Below are 20,722 nucleotides of genomic sequence, written 5' to 3' on the forward strand. Positions count from 1 at the left end.
CCTGTGCAATCAAAACTGGTCTGAAAGCCAGATAACTTAGTAACTGTGACTGGGCTTCTACACAGCAATCTCTCGTCACCAGCCAGAACCTAAGTGGGTTCCAGAGACAGCGACGTGTAGGCCATGTGCCATGACTGATGCGGGTCTTATGTATAACGTAACACGTTAACCTGCGGATGCCCTTTAAAATACAGTATCCAGAATTCTGTAAGAGTAAAATGCCTGCCTTTGAGGGAGGAGGTGCTGTACTGATGGCTACCTACTGTATTTTACCAGCCTTTTGGTCACTTAGAAGAGGTGCCAAAGATCAAGGAGCGGAAAGTGGTGGGCTACAAGTGTAAATTCTGCGTGGAAGTGCATCCAACGCTTCGGGCCATCTGTAACCACCTCCGGAAACACGTCCAGTATGGCAGTGTCCCGGCTGTGTCAGCTGCTGTGAAGGTGAGAAGGGGAAGGTCTGGGTACCTGGTGTGTGTGTGTGTGTGTGTGTGTGTTTCTGAGTTATTTATTAACCCATTGCTTGAAGCAGCCTGGCAGCGTGTGGCTTGGGATGTGGGCATTCTTGAGTTATGCTGGGCTTGCTTTGGCTTGTTTTGATTTCTTTGCAGGTTGGACCTTTCACATCATTCCGTTCAGGGAAAGGTTTGATCTAGTTTCTGATTCTGAGGGACAGTCTGGTGGAGAAAGATGGCCCCACATTCTCATCTAGGAGGCTTGGGCTCACATTATTTCATGCTGATTGTCTCTAGATCATCATTCTGAGCTGTCAGAGCTCATGGGAGAAATTAAGTGGGTTCTGTTCCGCTCTTACTGTGATTTGTCTGAGCATGAGCCAGTCCAGGAGTCTTTCTAGGTTCTTAGAGGTGTGCAAGGGGCATTGATCAGATCTACCACTAAGAGCCTTTAAGACCTGGTTTGTCTGCTGCAGCTCCCTTCCACGCCATGCTGCCGTCATCTTCTTCCTCCCTTTGCTAGATTGCCTGTTTTGAATTCCATACTACAAATAGAGGCTACTGTTTCAATAGCCAAGTCTCCATTCCTACCTTCTAGAATGTACTTACCACTTCTGAACACAGAGATTAATTCAGGTTTCTGCCCTTTCCATCTGGATATTGGAATATATTTTTATTATTTGCTCTTTCGTGACCTTTGTATTCTGTTTACTCTGAAGGTAAAGCTTATCTTTTCTTGAACACTGCACCCTTGTCTTTGAGAACGCTGTTAACCCAGGGACAGAGGCGAAAGCGTCTACACTTGACTGTAGTGAGTCCCAGGCTTGCTTCCTAGACTCACACAAGAAAAATCAGTATTCCAAGAAGCTACTTCTAAAACTGACGGCTTAAAAGTCAAACTGCTCCTTAATTTTTGGAATTAACCGCATAGTAGCATTCATTTGAAGGTGGCATCTCCGTCTACTAGATAGAGGCGGTAACTGTTGAGCTTCCTTGTCAAATGGCCCAAGGTTCTTAGATAGCCAGTATCTTAGTTACTGTTCTATTGTTGTGAAGAGACACTCTGACCAAGGCAATACCATGATGAAGAAAACATTCAGTGGGGAGGGGGGCGGGGGGGGGGTTGGTTGCAGTGTTGAGGGTTAGTCCGTTATTATCAGGGTGGGTATGGGGAATGTGACGGAACACTGGCATAGTACAGGAGAAGTAGCTGAGAGCTCTACATCCTGATTCATAGGCACAGGCAGAGAAAGAGAGAGACACTGGGCCTGACATGGGCTTTTGAAGATTCAAAGTCCATCCCTAGAGACACACTTTCTCTAACAGGGACACATGTCCTAATCCTTCCCAAACAGTTCTTGGTCCCAAACAGAGACCAAGCATGCAAATATATGGACCTCTGGAGACCATGCAAACCACCACAGCTATACTATGCTTTTTTTGTTCCCTTCCTGTCTCATCCCTCCCCTCCCCACTTCCCTTCCCTCTCCCTCCAGCTCCCCTCCCTTCTTTTCTCAGAGTCATAATCCTAATCCAACTTTATTTTGGAATCGATGAGATCACAGTTTAAATTTTCTTTCTGAGTCTGGGAGCGAGTGAAATTTCTTCGGGTTGGGAAAGCCCATGTCACATGTCTCAGGCTCTCTTATTTCCAAATTAATGTTGCCTGAAAATCAACACCACTGTGGAAGAAACGACTCTTAAGCTTGCCTTCTCTGTACGGGGAGCCAGAGATGCAGGGGAGAAAACATTGACGGAAATGCTGCTGAGCTTGGGAGAATGAAGGGAAAAGAAGAAAGCTGGAGTAGTAACAATGGATATTTATTTTGTTGGTGGGGCATGTGTATGTGTGTGGTTCTCTTAGCAGGAGGCTGAAGACCCTTCCCACTTGTTCCTCGATGGACTGGAAGCAGCCAGAGACGCCAGTGGCACGCTGGTGGGCCGGGTGGATGGTGGACACTGCTTGTTTGATGCAATGTTGGAGGATGAAACCCGGCCGGGGGGATACCATTGCAGTCAATGTGACCGGGTCCTGATGTCCATGCAGGGGCTGCGTTCTCATGAGAGGAGCCACCTGGCCTTGGCCATGTTTACCCGAGAGGACAAGTACAGCTGCCAGTATTGCTCCTTTGTTTCTGCATTCAGACACAAGTAAGTGCCACTGGGTAGTCCCTCATTGTTATTGGGAGGGCGTACCTTGAAGAAGAGAGCTAAGCTGTAGCAGGAAGCAGGTACCCAGATGACTGTGAAAGCTCAGTTCCTGGTTCCTCGCTGCTATGACCTTGACCTATAGACTGGACCTAAGATTCGCAGTGAGGAGTCAGCATTAGATTTAGCCACTTAGGGCATTTAAAAAAAAACAATACAGAGAGGAATCATTACAATTTACTCAAGAGAAGAGACAGTTCTTGGGGGCAGATGTTTTTCCTGATAGAGCCACCAAATAGCCAAAAGTTAAATATCATTTGAAGAAGTCAAGTTCTCTTTGGAAAACCAAGGGGTTAAAGATGGCAAGTTAGTCCAGTTAATGCTGTGACTGGAGACTCATTGGAAGGTAACAAGGATTGTAGAAGGTAGGGATTTGCTTGGGATCAGCAAGGAGCAGGGGTGAGGAAAGGTACCTCTTAGCAACCTCAGTTCAGTTCCCGGGACTCACATGGAGAAGTCAGGAGAACTGACTTCTGCAAGTGGTGCCTTCTGCATGTTGCAAGTTCATGGAAATACACGCGCGCGCGCGCGCGCACACACACACACACACACACGAATTGCTAAAAGTTTGGGGAGTCTAAGAAGTAGGAATATCCCAGGCCCATTACAGCTTTGAAAGTGGGAAGGTGGGTGATAGGAAGGGGCAGGGTCTAAGGAAAGGAAACTTTTTGTTACATAAATATTTTTCCTGAAAGTCTGGTAGATTATTGACGGTAGTTAGCTTACTGTTTATCTCTGTGGTAATTGAAAACGAGTGAGGTCTGTTTGCTTCAGAGTTCAGACAGAATGACTAAAAGCAGGAGGAGCTGTGTTTCTCTTTAGAGAGTAGGAGAGATGACACACTTTTTACTCTGATACAGAGCCTAACATTTAGACTTTGCCTGCATGCATCCGGATAGTGGCATTAAAACTGGCATTCTCGGTTCCTTAAGTATTAAACCACACTGCATGATGCACATAGGTCTTCAGTAAGTTATTTTAAATAAAAGAATAATTTATGCCTGGCATTATGCTTTGGGAAAATGTGAAGATGATTGGGGTATAATTGCCTTACTAAAAGAAATGACTGGACAAAATGAGGTACATTTAAAAAAAAAAGATTTTGGCAAGATGCTGAGAAATTAAACAAAGGAAAATGCACCCTTTACTTGGGGGATAATTGAGAGGGTTTTACAGATATGGGAAACTGAGTCAAGTCTTAAAAGCAGAAAGGTTGAACCTATCTGGTTTGAGAAGAAGTCAGGATAGGGAGAAGGGAGGGCCCAGGGTGGAGAAGACGTCAACCTAGGTTGAGGCCTAGCTGGTGGTTTAGTTTCTGTAAGCCTTAACTTACATGAGAAGGAATAGTAGAGTTTATCTCCTGGCTACCTAAGTAGGCATCCTATTAGGATGTCTATAAATGCCAGGAATTAGTGTATTATAATTACTGCACTGGCAAAAGGAAGAGTCTGGAATGAGTAACCTTCATAATTACCAACAATTATTGCACCTGCTGATACAGCGGGCGCTATCTTAAGTACCTTGAGCTATTACCTCTCTATATTTACAAAACATCCCTATGAGCTATGCCTGGCCCATTATTATCTCCATATTATAGATGGGAAAAGTGAGGGCTGAAAAGACTAAATAGTTTTCCTGGGGCCACGTAGCTTATAAGCAAATATCTGGGATTCTATCTCAGGCAGCCTGACTGACTGTATAGGTCAGCCAGGGAGATCAATTTAGAAGAAATCCTAGGAGCTCATTTAAGAAGTTAGGGATTGGATTTAGGAATGCATCAGTAAAGGGCAAATAACAGAGCAGAAGTGGCATCCAGTTCTGAATCTGCTTGGTGGTGAGAATGGCAGGGCCACTTACAGAAATGAGGAACATTGGCTTTGTAGGAAGGTGTTGGGTCTGTATACACAGGATGAGTATATTCGAGTCACTCAACAGAATGTCAGTCTCTGGATTCCTGTATGAATGAGAACGTGGCAAACCTTGTTTGCCAGATTTATTACTTTTCAGACTAATAATTATTAAGAAGTACTAGGGGTTTATTCTAATTAAGTAATATCCTCATAAATTGCTTCTGGAAAAGTAATGTATGGCAACTAAAGTTTTATTTATCAGAAGCGGCTTCCAGCCCACCCTTTGCACACATGATTTCTTGAAACACAGTTGCATTGTGCTCCATATTGATAGAAATCCTGAGAACACTGCAGCCTGTGTGAGCAGGTCACACTCGCTACATTTCTCTACCATCCCCCATCTCTCCCCACCCTTACCCCATTTCTCTATGTGAGTTAGATGGGCACTCTCACTAGAGAGCTGGGCAGAAAAACTTTGTTTTTGGATTATCATGACCCATGCACTATGAAGAGAAAAGCATGATCTGCTATAACTGTTACCATCTCTCAATCCAAAAAAAAAAACCTTTCTTTCTTTCTTTCTTCTTTGCTTCCTTCCTTCCTTTCTTCCTTCCTTCCTTTCTTCCTTTCTTTCTTTTCCTTCTTCTCTTCCTCCTTCCCCTCTTCCTGTTCCCCTTCCTCCTCTCCCTCCTCCTACTCCTCTCTTCCTCCTCCTTCTCCCCCCTTTTCCCTCCTCTTCCTCCTCCTCCTTCTTCTTTAAAATAGTTTCATACAGCTGTCCTAGAATTTGCCATGTAACCAAGGCTGGTCTTGAATGCCTGATGCTCCTGCCTGTACCTTCCATGTATTAGGATTATAGTTATATAAACCACACTAGGCTTCTAAAAAGATCATTACTCTCTTCCTCCAGATTCTCTTCCTATTAAAAATGGCTCTCACAACTCTGGCCTCCCTATTTTTTTATTGGTAATGACATTGGTGCATGTGGCATTTGAAAACAGGAGGGAAGACTTGGACCAGCTTAGGATTCGGATATTTGGAAGAAGTGGGACGACACCTGTGGTTTTTAATCTGTTTTCCTTTTCTTCCACCTCAAGCTTGGATCGCCATATGCAGACCCACCACGGACACCACAAACCATTCCGCTGCAAACTCTGCTCTTTCAAGTCCTCCTACAACAGCCGGTTGAAGACACACATCCTCAAAGCCCATGCTGGTGAGTGGCTCCTCGGAGTGCCCTTCAGTACTCTCTCAAGTTGCCTACATCACGGCGGCCTTGAGTGGAAATGAAAGCTTCCCCTCCCCCACAGGAACGAAATACAATTTGTACTTGGGATGGTTGCATGTACATATTTAAGGAGAACAAATTATTCATAATCCAAAATAACCACTAGTGCTTTGTTTGACTGATAACACTAACGGATTAGAATTAGACTGTTTTGTTTTTAAAAGAAATTTCTAAATTACCTCAGCTGGATCATGGGATGACAAAAAACTCTTTTTGAATTGTTAAAAAAAAAAAAAAAAAAACTCAAGCTAATTTGTACATGAGACAGAACATACGCTAACACAAAACTCAGGAAGTTTGGGGTGGCTCAGGAGATGCTCAGAGACAAGCCATGTCTTTTCCACTTGCGTCACGAGTGTCCGGGAGCTGTGCTGTTTTGTTCACTACATGGTATCCACCCCAGGCTGTGCACTAAGCTGTGACGGCCGTCAACTTTCTCATTTCTATGCCATTCCCAGCGGTAGGTACTATGTGATTCCCTGCGTGCCTTTTGTACTTTACAACACTCTGGGCAGTCTTACAAAAGCTTGACTTCCTCTTTTGCCTACCAGTCATCACCCATATCTTCCCTCTGTTTCATGAGCATTGAACCTGTTGAGCTATTCTGTCTTAGTGCAGTGAAACTGCTTATGCCACACAACTGCCCTTAGCTCCACTGAGGATTGGAGTTGGAGCTTAGTTATGAGTTAGAGATTAGTTATGTAGGTTTGTTTCTGGTAGTATTTGAATATTCCTGGGAAACTTCTCCTAAAGCCCAAGGAGTAAGTAGCTTCAGGATTCGCCTTACTTTTTAGTACTCATGTATATCACAAATGATTCAGCTGGGACCGCGTCCTGGTGTGCTTTTCTCACTGCCTGTGGCCTTGGCCAAAAAGCATTCTTACCAGTGGGAGGCTGGGTGAATGGTTTTGGCCCAGCGAAGGTCTCTGAACCAACCAGATGCTACATCATCTTCAAAGCAGTAAGCTGAGTGTACGTTCCTAGAGCTGACTGACTAGCTAGCATCCTCTGCTCAGTCGTTGGCTAGCAGTGTCCAGAAAGAAAAGAAAAGCAATATAATTCTGCGATCACTACCCCGGGGAATCTGCAATGTGACTGTGAGCTGCTGAGGGAGATCCTCGCCGTAGAGAAAGCAGTACATTTTGCCACAAGTCTCTCACCTTGCCTATTCTCAGTTGAGTTCTTTCTTTTTTGGGGGGTGAGGGGACTTTTTTTGGATTTTGGTTTTTTAAAAACAGGGTTTCTCTATATGGCCCTGGCTATCCTGCAGCTCACTCTGTAGACCAGGCTGGCCTTGATGAACTCAAAAATTCACCTCCTCTGCCTCCCAGAGTGCTGGGATTACAGGCAGGCACCACCAGCGCCCAGCTTCAGTTGAGTTTTATTTCTTTTTATTAGTATCCTCAGATAGGGCTTGCTATGTAGCTCAGGCTGGCCTTGAACTCACTGTCTAGCCCAAGTTGGTCTCAGAGTTGCAGTAGCCCTCCTGCCTCATCCCGTAGAGTTCTGGGATTATATTAAGATATTATATTAAGAGGCATGTGCTCTCTTGCCTGGCACTCTGTTGAGTTAGAGCGAAGCAGTGCTGAATTTGACTCTTAGGCTGTGAGTCAGACTCATAGCTACCTAGCAAGGTTCATGCATCCAAACTCACATTAATATTAGGGGCTAGAGAGGTAGCTTCACAGTTAATAACACTTATTGCTCTTCAAGAGGACCTGAGTTGGATCCTAAGTACATATTTATTAGTGACTGAACAAAATGTTCAGTCATCCATAATGTTATTACATAAAGGACCACTGTTAATATTTGAAACTTCCTGTCAACTGTTTTCTCTATAATTATTTTCCACAGTTGGAATTATAATGTCTATAAAGAATGTTTTGTTTTAACTCATTCTTAATTTTCTGTCTTACTACAAATTCTTCAAGAATTTATTTTAATTGTGGTTCATCAAGAGGATATACCTACATTTGCCTGATTGTTTTCTTTTCTTTCAAAATCTACATTGTTTCATAGCTTTCCACACGTAGATAGTATAATTTTTCATCAATTTGTTTATTTATATTCTCTGTGTGTGCCCATTTTCCATTCCATTTGTGTGTGCATGTGTGTGTGTGTGTGTGTTTGTGTGTGTGTGTGTGTATGTGTGTGTGTGTATGAGAAGATACCTTGCAGGAGTTAGTTCTTTCTATCACATGGGTTGCAGGGTTGAACTTGGGTCATGAGCCTTGCCTGCATATGCCTTTACCTACTGAGCCACCTTGCCAGTCCATAAATAATATTAATCTCCAAATAAAATCTCCTGTATTAAGGGTGTGTCCCTCTCCCCCTCCTCCCTTCCCGCTCTCCCTTTCTCCTTGTCTTCCTTCCTTGCTCACTGGGATTTTTGTGACAGTATCTTGCTATTGCAGCCAGGCTGTCCTCTAACTCACAGACTTACTGCTCTAGCTCGGTGCTGAACCCCCAATGCCCGCCTTGTATGCAGTTTTCTAAATAAAGACTATCAGTGGTAGGGTTATTAGATTGGGAGCCAAATTGACCTGTTGTTATTGAAAATGAGATTGATTTCCAGATTGATCAGACTAGTGTATATTTGTCCGGTAACAGACCAACTCACTGATGAGTTCATTCTTAAAATGTAATGAACTTGAAAGCTATAGCATAGGTAAGCCACATTCTTGTCTTGATTTGGTCATGACTTTCTGTACTGTATTTCTGTTTAAATGTATTATTGAATGCTGACTACAGTATGCACACTTCCTTCCCACTTATGCATACCTAATTCTTCCTCCTAAAGAAATGTTGCATTTCTATCATGTTGATTATATAGGAAATCGGGTTTCATTATGAACTTGCCCTCTGCCCCAAATATATGTGGAGAGAAAATGGATAAGAATGTGTCAGATGAGGGGGCACGTAGTTCAGCAGTATTAAATATTGAGAATTAATACAACAGGGCTGCCATGGAGAGACAGCATGTTTGAAAAAGCCACTGAGAAAAAGAATTAAACCTAATATTTTCTGTGGATTGAAAGAAACCTGCCCTAATTTTAATACAGAGAAGGGGGAAGAAGTTGGAGGCACCCTCTCTGAATTAGGTGAATTAGGTCGGTGGGGACCATCCCAAAAGCCACGCTGCTGTAGGTAGAACACGAGATTGACAGCCACCAACCAGGTGGCCTTACCTTGGAGCTTGTGAGTGCTGTTTCCCAGGACTGTGGTTGTGAGGATGGTCAGGGAGTTAGCCCTGGAGGACGTCCAGACCGAGAATCGTTAGAACACCTCTCTATAGAGAGCCAATTCACTGTGCGGTTTTGCTTTCTAGCCCTCTTTCTCCTGACTCCCACCTTTCCTGTCTACCTCACCACATCTCCTTCTAGGTGAGCATGCCTACAAATGTTCTTGGTGCTCATTTTCCACCATGACAATCAGCCAGTTGAAGGAACACTCCCTCAAGGTCCATGGAAAAGCCCTGACCCTTCCCCGGCCACGGATTGTCAGTCTCCTCTCCTCACATGCCCACCACTCCTCTCAGAAGGCTACCCCAGCTGAAGAAGTGGAAGACTCCAATGGTAAGACTTGGTTCCTGAGATGCAATCAACTGTGTAGGATTGTGGTGAGCTAGGATTGATTCTTTTTTTTTTTTTCGAAGAGGAAATTCTTATCTGAAAATATGATGGTTTAAATGAAGGAAAGGATATGAAAGCTCTAGATCGTGAAGTAGGAAGGAACACATATTCTGCATCTGCATGATGCCTTGGTTATAATGTCCATGGATACCATTACAGCATCATGTTGGGCAGAATGTGCCAGTGTTGGGTTCTTTTATGGTGAAGTCTACTGGGACAGGAATGGAATACAAGAAGGTATCTGTTGTTTTTATGAATATCTTGTAAGGAAATGTTCTGGGAGGTGTGTGGAGTGTCAATTAGCCAACGCTTGGAATAGATGGAGGGAAGAACAAGTAATCAGGACACTCATATTGGAGGAGGTCACATGACATAATGCGGTGACAGTGTTTTCTTAAAGCATTAGTTAGGAAATGGGTTTAAACCTGCTCTGCTCTGTTTCATAGCTTTGAAAGACAGGCAGGAAGATATAGAGACATGTGCTCACTGGCATTGCCACCAGAGCATGTTGAGAAGACAGGAGTGCCAACCTGGAGCTAGTCAGTGGGCATAGCATCAGGAGCGAAGGAATAGCATCTCATTTTCATCAGACTACATATGGGAACAGCCTTGGTTGGTGAAGCAGCTTGCTTGGAATGTAAGATCGGATCCTTAGTGGAGAAATGGACAGTAGCCTAGGAGAGCTTGTAGCTCCTCCCTTTGCGACTGATGCCTGACACCTTGTGCAAGTCTGAGACCATAACTGCAGTGCTCTACAGCCCTCCCAGGATCTACATTCCATCCATGGGAAGAGCTCAGTAGACAGAAAGTGGAACAAAGGCCTGGCTTTCATCCGTCTCCCTCTGACGATCATGTTTCCCTAGGCAGTCTTGGGTCCTATTCCTGTATGATGAGGATATATGTAGGCCTCAGCTGGTTGTCTTGAGAGATTAATGAGACAAAGTATACATATAAAATGCCTGCTGTAATGTCTGACACACAGGAAGTGTCAGTGAGTGGCCCTTTTATTTCTGTGATTTTCATCTTCGGGCTGCAGCTATGATCGTTGGGACCATTTATGGCAGATGTGGATTTGGACTCATTCACATAAGGGCTTAAGTCAAGAGTTCTCCAAGGTGTCTTGAGAATCTGATAGCCTAACTTGTCATCAGTGTCTAAGTCTCACTTTATCAAAACAGTAATTAGTAATCTTTATTCCCAAAGTCTGTGAACAGGAGGGAACAGAAAGGCCAAAATTAAAATAAAATAAGAAGCCCTGAGTGTCGGTCAGCCCTCAGAGTTAAGAACTTCTAACAAGGAGGTTTCTTACGATTCCTAGGAGACTGAGCACACAGCCTCCACAGCTGTGGTAGTTCAAACTGCAGGAGGAAGTCAGTGCGGTTTGTCTTCAGTAAGAGTCTCCAAATACAGAGTCCATGTGGGAGAGTCAAGGAAATAACCCCCTTACACCCTCAGAGTCTGCTCTCTGGGTGGGTGGGATGGTAGTCTATTATAACCAGAGGGCAAAATCTAATTTGACCTAATTTGTAAGGTTTTTTTTATTAATGTGAATTTAATTGTTTTTTTTTTTTAATCTGAAATTGAAGCTATACTCCTGCAACCATTTGGGTAAAACTGATCCACTTAAATACTATTCCCAGTAAAGCTTTTTCCTGGGACAATTCGATTGATGTTAGATCTTCTTCCTTCATCTTCCTTGAGTTAGATCTCAGTCCCTGGATAAGGGGATCTTAAAGACCGGTCACTTTGTGGCTCATTCTTCCCTTCCTAGGATGAGAAAAGTTGGGCTCTTTCAGCTCTCTGAACCTGTATTGGTCCTAAGCTGGTCTAGGCACAGAAAAGCCCTAACTAAACACAGTGCCTATCTAGCCCCCCATTACCAGAAAATGAAATGCTTAGAAGACATTGCGCATATGAGCTTGCTACAGGCCCAAGCCTGAAGCCTGACCTTTTCTTCTGGTGGTGGGGAGCAGGGGAGGCAGTCAGGGTTCAGAGTCTTAGAAGCTAAACTGGAGAGGGGAGGGTGTCTCAAAAGCACGTGGTCTGATATTATGAGACTGTAGCGCACAGCCACAGGAAGATAAATTCCTAAATGCACTGCTGATTGTTATTCGCTATATTGAGAAAGAACACATTTGCTATAAAAGCTCTAGGTGGTAACCATTTCCTGAGACCCACACAAAACTCTTTGGACCTATACAGCTTTTAACATATATAAATAACCCATATCCAAGGACCAGGCCACGATTAGTTTAATTTGATGACAAAAAGATGATTAGGAGGTGGGATGAACAGAAAGGGGGCATCGAATAGACTGTTCTCACGGAGGAATAATTATGTGGAAAGAATAATTAATAGTTTGTGCATTCGATAAGTATTTCTTAAAGCTTTACTTTAGATCTCGCATTGTTTAGTTCGGCCAGAAATGACTTAGGAGGCCCATGCTAGGAGGACTGTTTGCCAGGGAGCTGGTGGTAGATTCCTAGAAACAGCTCAGTCTGGAGGATGGAAAAACAGTTGTGGGGCTAGACAGTAGCCTGTAAATCATGCTTAGAATGGTGTTTGAAACACACATGTGAAATCCAATTGCACATTTTAATAGGGAGAAGCTGTGGGGCTATTGGCCCTCAGTTAGGGTTTCCCACACTGCAGACGCCAGGTCTCCATGAACGCACGAACCAAAAATGTGTTGCAGGCCTAGGAGGTGGAGACCCATAAACTCAGGGAAATGGCCAGTATGTCCTTGGCTATCTAAGTCCCCAGCGAGCGATGAGGGCCGACGTGCTCATTGCTGTTTTGCAGCAGGCCAACGCTTGCTGTCTTGAGAACAAGCCAGTTCTTTCTGACAGAGGGAAGCAGTCCAGAGGGGAGGTTCTGTCTAGGCTCCTCTCAATTCTAACCAGAGGGATGCACGGAGGGAGGGGGAAGGGTCGCTGAGAAAGCAGAAACAAGAGGTGGGGGCAGATCTCAACCCCAGCCGCCTGGCCACACACCTGTTCTGAGCCCCAGCAGGGCTCTTGGGCTCCAAGCTGTCAGCCTTGACAAGTTTCATGGATCCTCTAAATACTTTGCATGATCAGTTGTTGGGAAGAAAAGCAAGGGCTGTGAGGTATTGGTTTTGTGTTATAAAATAATGGGAAATGACACTCAGTTGCTATTCCAAACAGTGCATTAGGGGGAGACAAGGTTGTCAACCAAGGGAGGTATGTTTATTGTGTTCCTTCTCCTGCCATGTAAAAGATAGCACTGGCTTTTTTCAGGCTCTTTCCAAACTCTCTACCTTCAGCCGGGAGGAACACAGCTATAAAATAACGAAGAAAGCAGGGCAACGCCGTTTAGCCGTTTAGCTGTGAGGTTTGCTTAGGTGTGAGAAGCAGCTCAAGGCGGTGTGAGCAGTGCATGTCCTGCCTTTTTCCTCCTTGAGTTTGGCCTCCCTGGCCGAAACCAAGCAAGCAAGCAAGCAAATAAATGATTTCCTCTGCCTCTCTAGTACTGCCATATGAAACCGAAGACTTCAGGAATTCATTACCACGAGATTGTTAAGACAAAAGGTAGTGACTGAGACTAAAGTGTAAAATGAACTTAAAAAAAAAGTGTTGAGCTCTCCACTCACTCACCTAGTGATCATCATTCCAAAGAAAAACACAAAAAACTCTCATGCCCAATACTTTGATTTTTGTGAACTGTTAGAAAAAAAATATAAAAAGCTATGTAAATATTTTAGGGTTTGGTAATTCTGAGGTAACAGGAAAAGGTACGGAGCAATATGATTGTTTGCTTTGTTTTTTAAGCCCTTCTGGTCTTGAACTCACGGCATAGCCCAGGCCACTGTCAAACATACAGATCCCCGGTGGCCTGGGCTTCCAGAGTATTGGGGTTACAGGCATCTGGTACTGTTCCCAGATGCTCTGTAACTTGCTTGTTGTTATTATAACTTCTTTAGTTGCCTTTTTAAAACTCTAAATTATAGAGTTTTTGACAAACACTATTTTGGAGGGGTGGGGCAGGCACGTCTTCTTGAGGAGCCATCGACAGCTCACATCTGAAAGCTCTCAGTCCTCTCTGCTCATTCAAAATTGACTTCAGTCATTCTTTCTCTATTGCAGAATGTTTCGAAAACCAATCCTGCTGTTTCCTCCCATTTCTGTAGTTGCTAACTTCATCCTCATGATTTTTCATATGGGAAAAGGATGTCCTCCATGGTTGCTTCTCTATAAGTTTGTGATTTCCTCCCCTTACTTTGAAGGCTGGTTTTTAACTCTTTGGATTACTCTTTTGTCCCTTTTCTGAGGTCTGTATTTGCTGTTGTAGATATACCATTCTAAATGGGACAGTTGTGTAGACACTTTGGAATGTTCTTGTGATTGTTTTCTAGGCTGCTTCCTAATTTTCAGTTCAGTCAACGGTACTGAGTCCCTGTGTTTACCTACCTCCACGGAGCTATGTGACCCAGTGTTACATTTCTACCGATTTAAGAGAGTTTCAAAAGACAACACTTGGAAGATGAAGCCTTAGGGAGTGTTCTCACAGGGAGATGTTCTCACAGAGCATCTGATGCAACTGTCTTGCTGTAGTGAACAGATCTTCCTGGATGTAGCATTTGAAATACTGCTGTTCCTCTTCGTGGAGGCGGGGAACTCAAGCGTGAAGCAGAGTGTCTTAGGAAGGTAGCAGCATGGTAGAGTTGAAGAGAGATAGGCATTGCTAGAAGGTTGCCAGGTAGCTGCGTTGCCTCTTAGAGTCAGTACCTAGTTGCCCCTACAGTGGGCAGTTTCTCTTTTGTGTTTCTCAAGATGCAATGTTTTGGGAAAAATGAAATCCGGGCTCCAAGATTCTGCATAGAATAAAACAGACTAATAAAAACCTGTTGATGATAAGTAAAACTTATTCTCCCCAAAGCCTTGTGTCGGTAGGCTGTGTATAGGAAATGACATAATGGCTATGGGATACCCTCTTTGTATGTAGCTCACCTTGGCCAACATGTTTAATATATGGAATAGTTTAATGTGTCAAGTACAAGACATGGAGAAAGCCTTCCAAACACCATTGTGTGAGTTACACGTGAGTAATCGTGAAGGAGAAGAGAGTTGAAGCCATCTCCAAACTATCAACTCATTTGACCTTGGCTGCCTCGATACTTGACACCTAAAAATTGAGATCTGGGATGCCAGCTTTCGGAGGAGGAGCTTTTCAGAGCTCTAAATAGGTCAGACATAAAATTCAACCTTTGAGAGGATCCAATTAGTTGGTAGGGCTTCAGACCTTCCACATAGGTTCCAATTGCAATAGATTTCTCTTGGGATGAAAGGGTAATAAAAGGTGGTTTCTCCAAAAAAAAAAGAAGAAGAAGAAGAAGAAGAAGTAAAATGGAGACTTATGGGTGAATAAAAGTAAGCTTTACATCATTTATAGCATGTGGGATAAAAGATAATTTTAATGTCTTGGCTATAATTTTTAATAGGTTCTGCTGGTCTTAGAACTACCTGACCAGATACCACTAACCTTCCCTCTGTAACATCAGAATTTCTTCATAAAATGCAGTCTGGAGTTTTTTTTATGCTTATTTTAAAGAATGACAGTTCTACTGTAAAGTCTTTGAAATCTTTGGCTCCCAGTAAACAAAGTAGCATCAAAGATTCTAGCGTGCGCTCTGGTCTCTAGAGGATAAGCTACTAGCACTGGCATTAGGGATACAGGAACCCTCAAAATTGATGGTCATCTTAAACTTGATTGTGTGATAGACCCTTCCCACCTGCTTGGGATTTGGGACTTTCCATTTTTAAAAATTGTTTGACAGTTTTGTACATTTACACAGTGAATTTTAAAGTTTATGAGGCAGCCACATTTTTGTGTGTGAAAGATTAGTTGACATTTCAAGTGTAGACTTTCCATGTCCAGGAACTTAGTCAACTAGCCCATTTCTTCTCCCCAAGTCAATAGAAACACTTGGTCATCAGAAATATAAATCACATATTACCAAACACACTCAAAACTAGTTCCTAGCAACACTGGAGTTTGCTACATAATTTCATATCTGTCTTCTGTAGCCCTGCTGAGCTAGTTGGAGATTTTCTTCTGACTTCAGAGCCCCGGGGGAAATGTCTAAAAGAAAAGAAACCTACTTTTTCATGCTAGGTTAAAAAAAATACATTCAGTTAATACTCTAATCATCTAAAATAATCTTGATTCTCTTTTGAATGGAAAAAAATTTCCCTTTTACTTTGATTTAATCGATCAAAAGGCCTTCAAGCTGTCCTAAGACCTATATGACCTGGAAGTCCTCTCTGCTATTTCAAACCATGCTGTTTATGAAAGATTTTACCCATGCCACAGGAAGGATACAGACTCTGGGAGAACAGTAGGAATGAACCATGATTCAGAGAGAAAGGCGTTGGGTGGGTGGGTAGCATTGCTGGGGGGAAGTATGTGTCTCCTGAGAAAGACTCGCTTGTGAAAAGAGTTTTCATTCTTAAGTGCAGAGATGACTAAATACTAAAGATAGTTTTGAAAACCACTACTATTTTTCTTTAAAAAAAAAAAAAAGCTCTCTAAGTTTTGATGGTGTGACTTGGAAAGCATGTCTTCATAGTGTGTGCATTTTCTTAAGTCACTCAGAATCCTGTATCCTACCCTATGGAAAAATCCCAGTGGTGATACTGGTGGATCAGCAAAAAATGAGAAGATGAGGAACTGTCCAGGGGTTAAGAGAGGTGAGGATTCAGGTGAAGGATGGATTTATTTTCAACTGGGGTCTGTCCCTTGCTGCAGAGGCACAGGAAGGAATCAGTTCTGGCCTTCAGGGCCTAATCCTTTTCCAGGCTCCACCCAGGGAGCTGTTTGGCTGGGGGACGAGGGGGTGGGGCCCAGCTTAAGTTTCATATACTGCACTCCGCTCCTGGGAGTCAGTTCCACCGCTAGGTTCTCCAGCCTCCTCGGAATATTCTTAGATGAATCTCACAAGCCAAGCCCCTTACATCATCTTTTATTTTCACACACGGCAAGTTTTCCACCGCAACTGCAGCGAAAGCCACACCGAGACCTCAGACCTTCCAAACCCTTCATCTAGTTGTTAGCATTTAGCGCTGCTGCTGATTTTCTCCCTCTGGACTACAGAGGAAGCCATCCATTGTGGCTTATAGAAGGGCCCTGTATGTCTCTGTGTTTGCTTCCTAAGTGATTAAAAAAAAATAATCACTTTTATTGACTTAACTCTTGCTGATTGCCTTAAATTGATCCTCTGCCTTAATACGTGTCACGAATGAGAGGCAGAAGTGATTCCTTTGATTTTTATGAGAAGGAAACTGAGGGCTGAGACGATGAGTTGAAAAAAATCACAAAACTTACATGTGGTGAAGTTGGGTTTTACACATTAAATCCAAACCTATATCCTTATCTTTTTGTACCATTAAGGTCTAACAGCGAAACTGCACGTCTAAGCGGTGATATGGACGAGCTATAGCATACCTCTTCTTGCATGCTTTGGGGTTCCAGGATCTTCTGAAGGAAATCAGAAATAAGATATTGTTCTTGATTGATATTTAAAGCCTAAGTGACTAGGCGTACAGGTAGTAGTATGTTAAAGGACCAGAAATACAAAGTGAGAAGTTGGAGACGTAGCTTTTAATGACTAGTAGCTATGGGAAGGAGAAGGGTCTGGCTCAGAGGATGTAGTGGAAGATGGAGCTTATGCTAGAACTGCATGATTACTCTAGCTGGAGGAATCAAGGGTGTGTGGTGGGGGTAAGATAGTAGAAGTGAAGCACAGGACAGAGAGGCCATGGACTTGTTGGGAACCAGACTGACCAGGGGAGAGCTGCAGCAAGGGAGCCTGGCCCCGGTAGAAGAAGCTCAATACTTCCAAGCAGTAGGTGTGTTAGAGTCTGCCTCTGGCGCTTCAGGAATAAGGCTGCATTCAAAATAGTCAGGAAGGGGAGAAACAGACAGCTCAGTCGTTAAGATCACTCACTGTTCCTCCAGAGAACCAGAGTTCAGATCCCAATACCCATATCAGGCATATCACAACCACAGCTCCAAGGGACCCGATACCTTTTTATAGCCCCTGTGGGCACAACATACATGTGCTCATACATGGCACATGTAAAAAGTTAATCTTATAAATAATGATGCATCACAATCTACATAAAATTTCCACCCTCTTTTTGCAGCATTTTTACCTACTCATAACATGTTGGGGTCATCTGTACACCACCTCCTCCCTACCTAGTATATAAGCTCTCCTAACAGCATAGGCAGAACAAACTAACTAGCTAACCCTCAGAAGTTATTTTATATTTTAATCTTTTTTTTTTTTTAAGAAATAGAACCATAGCAAATATATTTCCCTTTTTGTGATTTTTGTCCTTACATGATGGGTTCCATCACCTGATGGCCCATGCACACACACATTGGAAATAAGCCAAAAGTATTCTTTCCCAGTGAGAAATGCGGAGTGGTCAAAGTCTTTAGATCTTTGTTTTTACATGTGGTATACATACATACATACATACATACATACATACATACTTACATACATGGCAGGGTTTTCAGAATCATATAAGACCTTAGAACTTTACTATCAAAAGTTAATTTTATTTTCAGGGTGACTCATCTTCTCCCCAAAATACTTCAATAGGGCCTGTATCTTGGCCATTTTCTTGAACCTTAATGCATTTTAAAGCCTAGCAATTGGTCTATAAGTTAAATGACAAAATCAAGATTACAGACTGTCTAGACTGTTTAGAGTAATGGCTGAAAGTGAGATTTAGCCAGGGGATAAGTACAAAGTATGTTTGATAGCTTTTGACCCCTGTACTCACTTCCATTTCTTGACTTGCCAAATATCTGTATAATTATCAGCTCCCATATCGGTCTGACGAAAAACTGTGCTGCCGAGGTCAAGGACTGCTTCCTATTTTTTTCCAGAGGCCTCACACTTGGCAGGCCATTCAATAAATATTTCTTAAATTGACCTGAATTAGAGCTGCAAAAGGAATCACAGACAAAGGAAGCAATGAGGCAACAGCGCCCTTCTGACAAGGCCTGGGGAGCCCCACAAGCTCACGGGCATGTTCAGAAGCTGCCATGAACAGGGTAGCATTTGCATGAGCTGGGGGGATCCGGCTGTGTGCATCCCAGGATGCGAGGCTTCTGCTGCTGCATATTTCTCCAGTACTCCTACCTCCGGGCCAACAGACTTCTACAGCTTCTTCCCCCACTGGCAGCATCATTATGTTTATTTGGCGTGTGTGTGTGTGTGTGTGTGTGTGCGCGCGCGCGCGCGCGCGCGCGCGCCTCTCTCCTTCCACTTTCTGCAACTCAGTGACTTAATCCCTCGTATTTTTTTGCTCAGGAATGTTTGTGCTTCCTTATTTGGTATTCCCATTTTATCTTCTTCTTACATTCCAGAGTGTTCTTTTATCTTTCTCTGTGAACTTGGTGCCAGGCTCACAGCCTTCTTTTCTTTGCTCATCCACCTGTATCCATCAAATTCTAGAATTCCAGTAAGTAATTCTCTCATGTAGTAATTCCTCTGAAAACCAGGCTCCCCAGCAAGTGAGAGTTCCTTTCTCTCACCTGTATCCAATTGCCCGTCTATAGCTGGAATGACCACAACCCTCTACATCCAGCATCATAAACTCAGATTCTCTGTAACTACTGCCTGGAGCCCTCCTTTACCACCCACCCCCAAGCCCTACACAGATCCTGAGGTTAGCCACTCAGGGAGCCTTTTCCAGATCCTGGCTTCTCTGGCCCCCTTGTCTTCCTCCAGCTTCAAACTTGCTGTGTTAGTCAGGGTTACTGTTACTGGGATGAAACACCATGACTGAAGAAACTTGGAAGGAGGAAAGGGTTTATTTGCTTTAGCCTTCCAAATCAGAGTTCATTCCAAATCAGAGTTCAGTATCCAGGGCAGGAACTCAAGCAAGACATGACCCCGGAAGCGGGAGCTAATGCAGAAGCCATGGAGGGGTGCTGTGTACTGGCCTGCTCATGTTCTGTTCAGCCTTCTTTCATGTAGAACCCAGGACCACCATCTCCTACAGGTTTGCCTACAACCTGATCTTATAGAATTATTGTCGCACCTGAGGCTCCTTCCTCTCTGATGACTTTAGCTTGTTTCAAGCAGACCCTCAACCCTGAGTAACCCCTTCCATTCCTCACACTATCCTCTGATGTTAGCCCATCTTTCGGGCGCTAACCTCAATCTTTTCCAATCTGTTTTCCAGGTTATCTTTGTTAATCACAAATCCAATTTGCTTTTAAAAATAAATGTGAGATCCTTCAGATTTATCTCTGTATAATGTCAGTGTATTCATAAATATTCCATGGTAATTTCTGGAAAGGAGATCGGAGCGGGGATGTTGATGTGGCAGATAGCTGCAGCCTATCTTTCCTGTCCCAAGGAAAACAGCAATGCGCAGCTGTCTCATTAGTAGCTATGGCAATCTCAAATTATCGTACTTTTAAGTTGTGATTTTATTATTATTCTGATTTTTGCAGTGTTTTAAAATTTTGCCCATGGGTAAATTTTTAATTAGAAAAATGGAGAAGGAAAGATGAAAGCAGCCACATCTACCTTGTGTGCAAGCTAGGCGAACGCCGCCAGCACTTCTCAGAAGAATCATGGCGGCTATAGCTAAACCGCAGGCAGACAGTTGAACTGTAAATGAAATTCCCCATACATACATTAAAATCGGTGAGTTCTATATGTTGTTATGGCAACAAAATAAGATCATTTTTTCCTAATCCAACTGCAGTATTGTTTTGCGTCTTGGTTTATAACCTCCATAATGGAATCCTGAAAAGAATAAGTCTTTTTGCCATTATTATTCCTAACGACTATGTTTTAATTTTTGACATAGGTTTTTCTTTCCATGGCCAAAATCATCCTTGAGATGTTTAAATTTATTATATGTGTTTATACATACATAGCCCCTGCATGCTGGTGATAATTTCATGATAATCTGGTTTTAGCCTCCCAGGTGCTAGGATTGCAGGTATGAGCCACCATCCCCAGCTACAAAACACTGATTCTTTAAATGATCCACTTCAGTATTCAAATAAAAGATTACTATCTTAAAATAAGTATTTTTATAATTGTTTTTGAAAGGCTTCGTTATTGCATATCTCTACTTTGGTAACCTTTGCTTGTCATGAATATGAGTCCCCATCCACCCAGGCATGTGTGGAAAACATATATATTACCTGCTAGGAAAGAGAACAGGAAATTGTTGGCCAGAAAAGTAGTGATTCTGTGCAAGGTCAGATTGATTAGTTATTTGCTTATTTGTC

At 43.1% G+C, this 20,722-nt stretch overlaps 1 protein-coding gene across 2 annotated transcripts in view; it reads left to right on the forward strand.

The window, feature by feature from the left end:
- Positions 1 to 20,722, forward strand: part of Znf462 (zinc finger protein 462) — a 132,481-nt gene that overhangs the window by 63,199 nt on the left and 48,560 nt on the right. The window contains exons 4-7 of one of the 2 annotated variants that reach the window (XM_052176512.1): positions 277 to 441; positions 2,500 to 2,603; positions 5,608 to 5,726; positions 9,182 to 9,373. In XM_052176512.1, the coding sequence (XP_052032472.1) occupies positions 277 to 441; positions 2,500 to 2,603; positions 5,608 to 5,726; positions 9,182 to 9,373 (580 nt within the window). The remainder of the gene's footprint in view (positions 1 to 276; positions 442 to 2,499; positions 2,604 to 5,607; positions 5,727 to 9,181; positions 9,374 to 20,722) is intronic. The other variant, XM_052176513.1, reaches the window with a different exon arrangement.

The sequence above is a fragment of the Apodemus sylvaticus genome, chromosome 3 (assembly GCF_947179515.1).
Source record: "Apodemus sylvaticus chromosome 3, mApoSyl1.1, whole genome shotgun sequence".
Taxonomy (NCBI): domain Eukaryota; kingdom Metazoa; phylum Chordata; class Mammalia; order Rodentia; family Muridae; genus Apodemus; species Apodemus sylvaticus.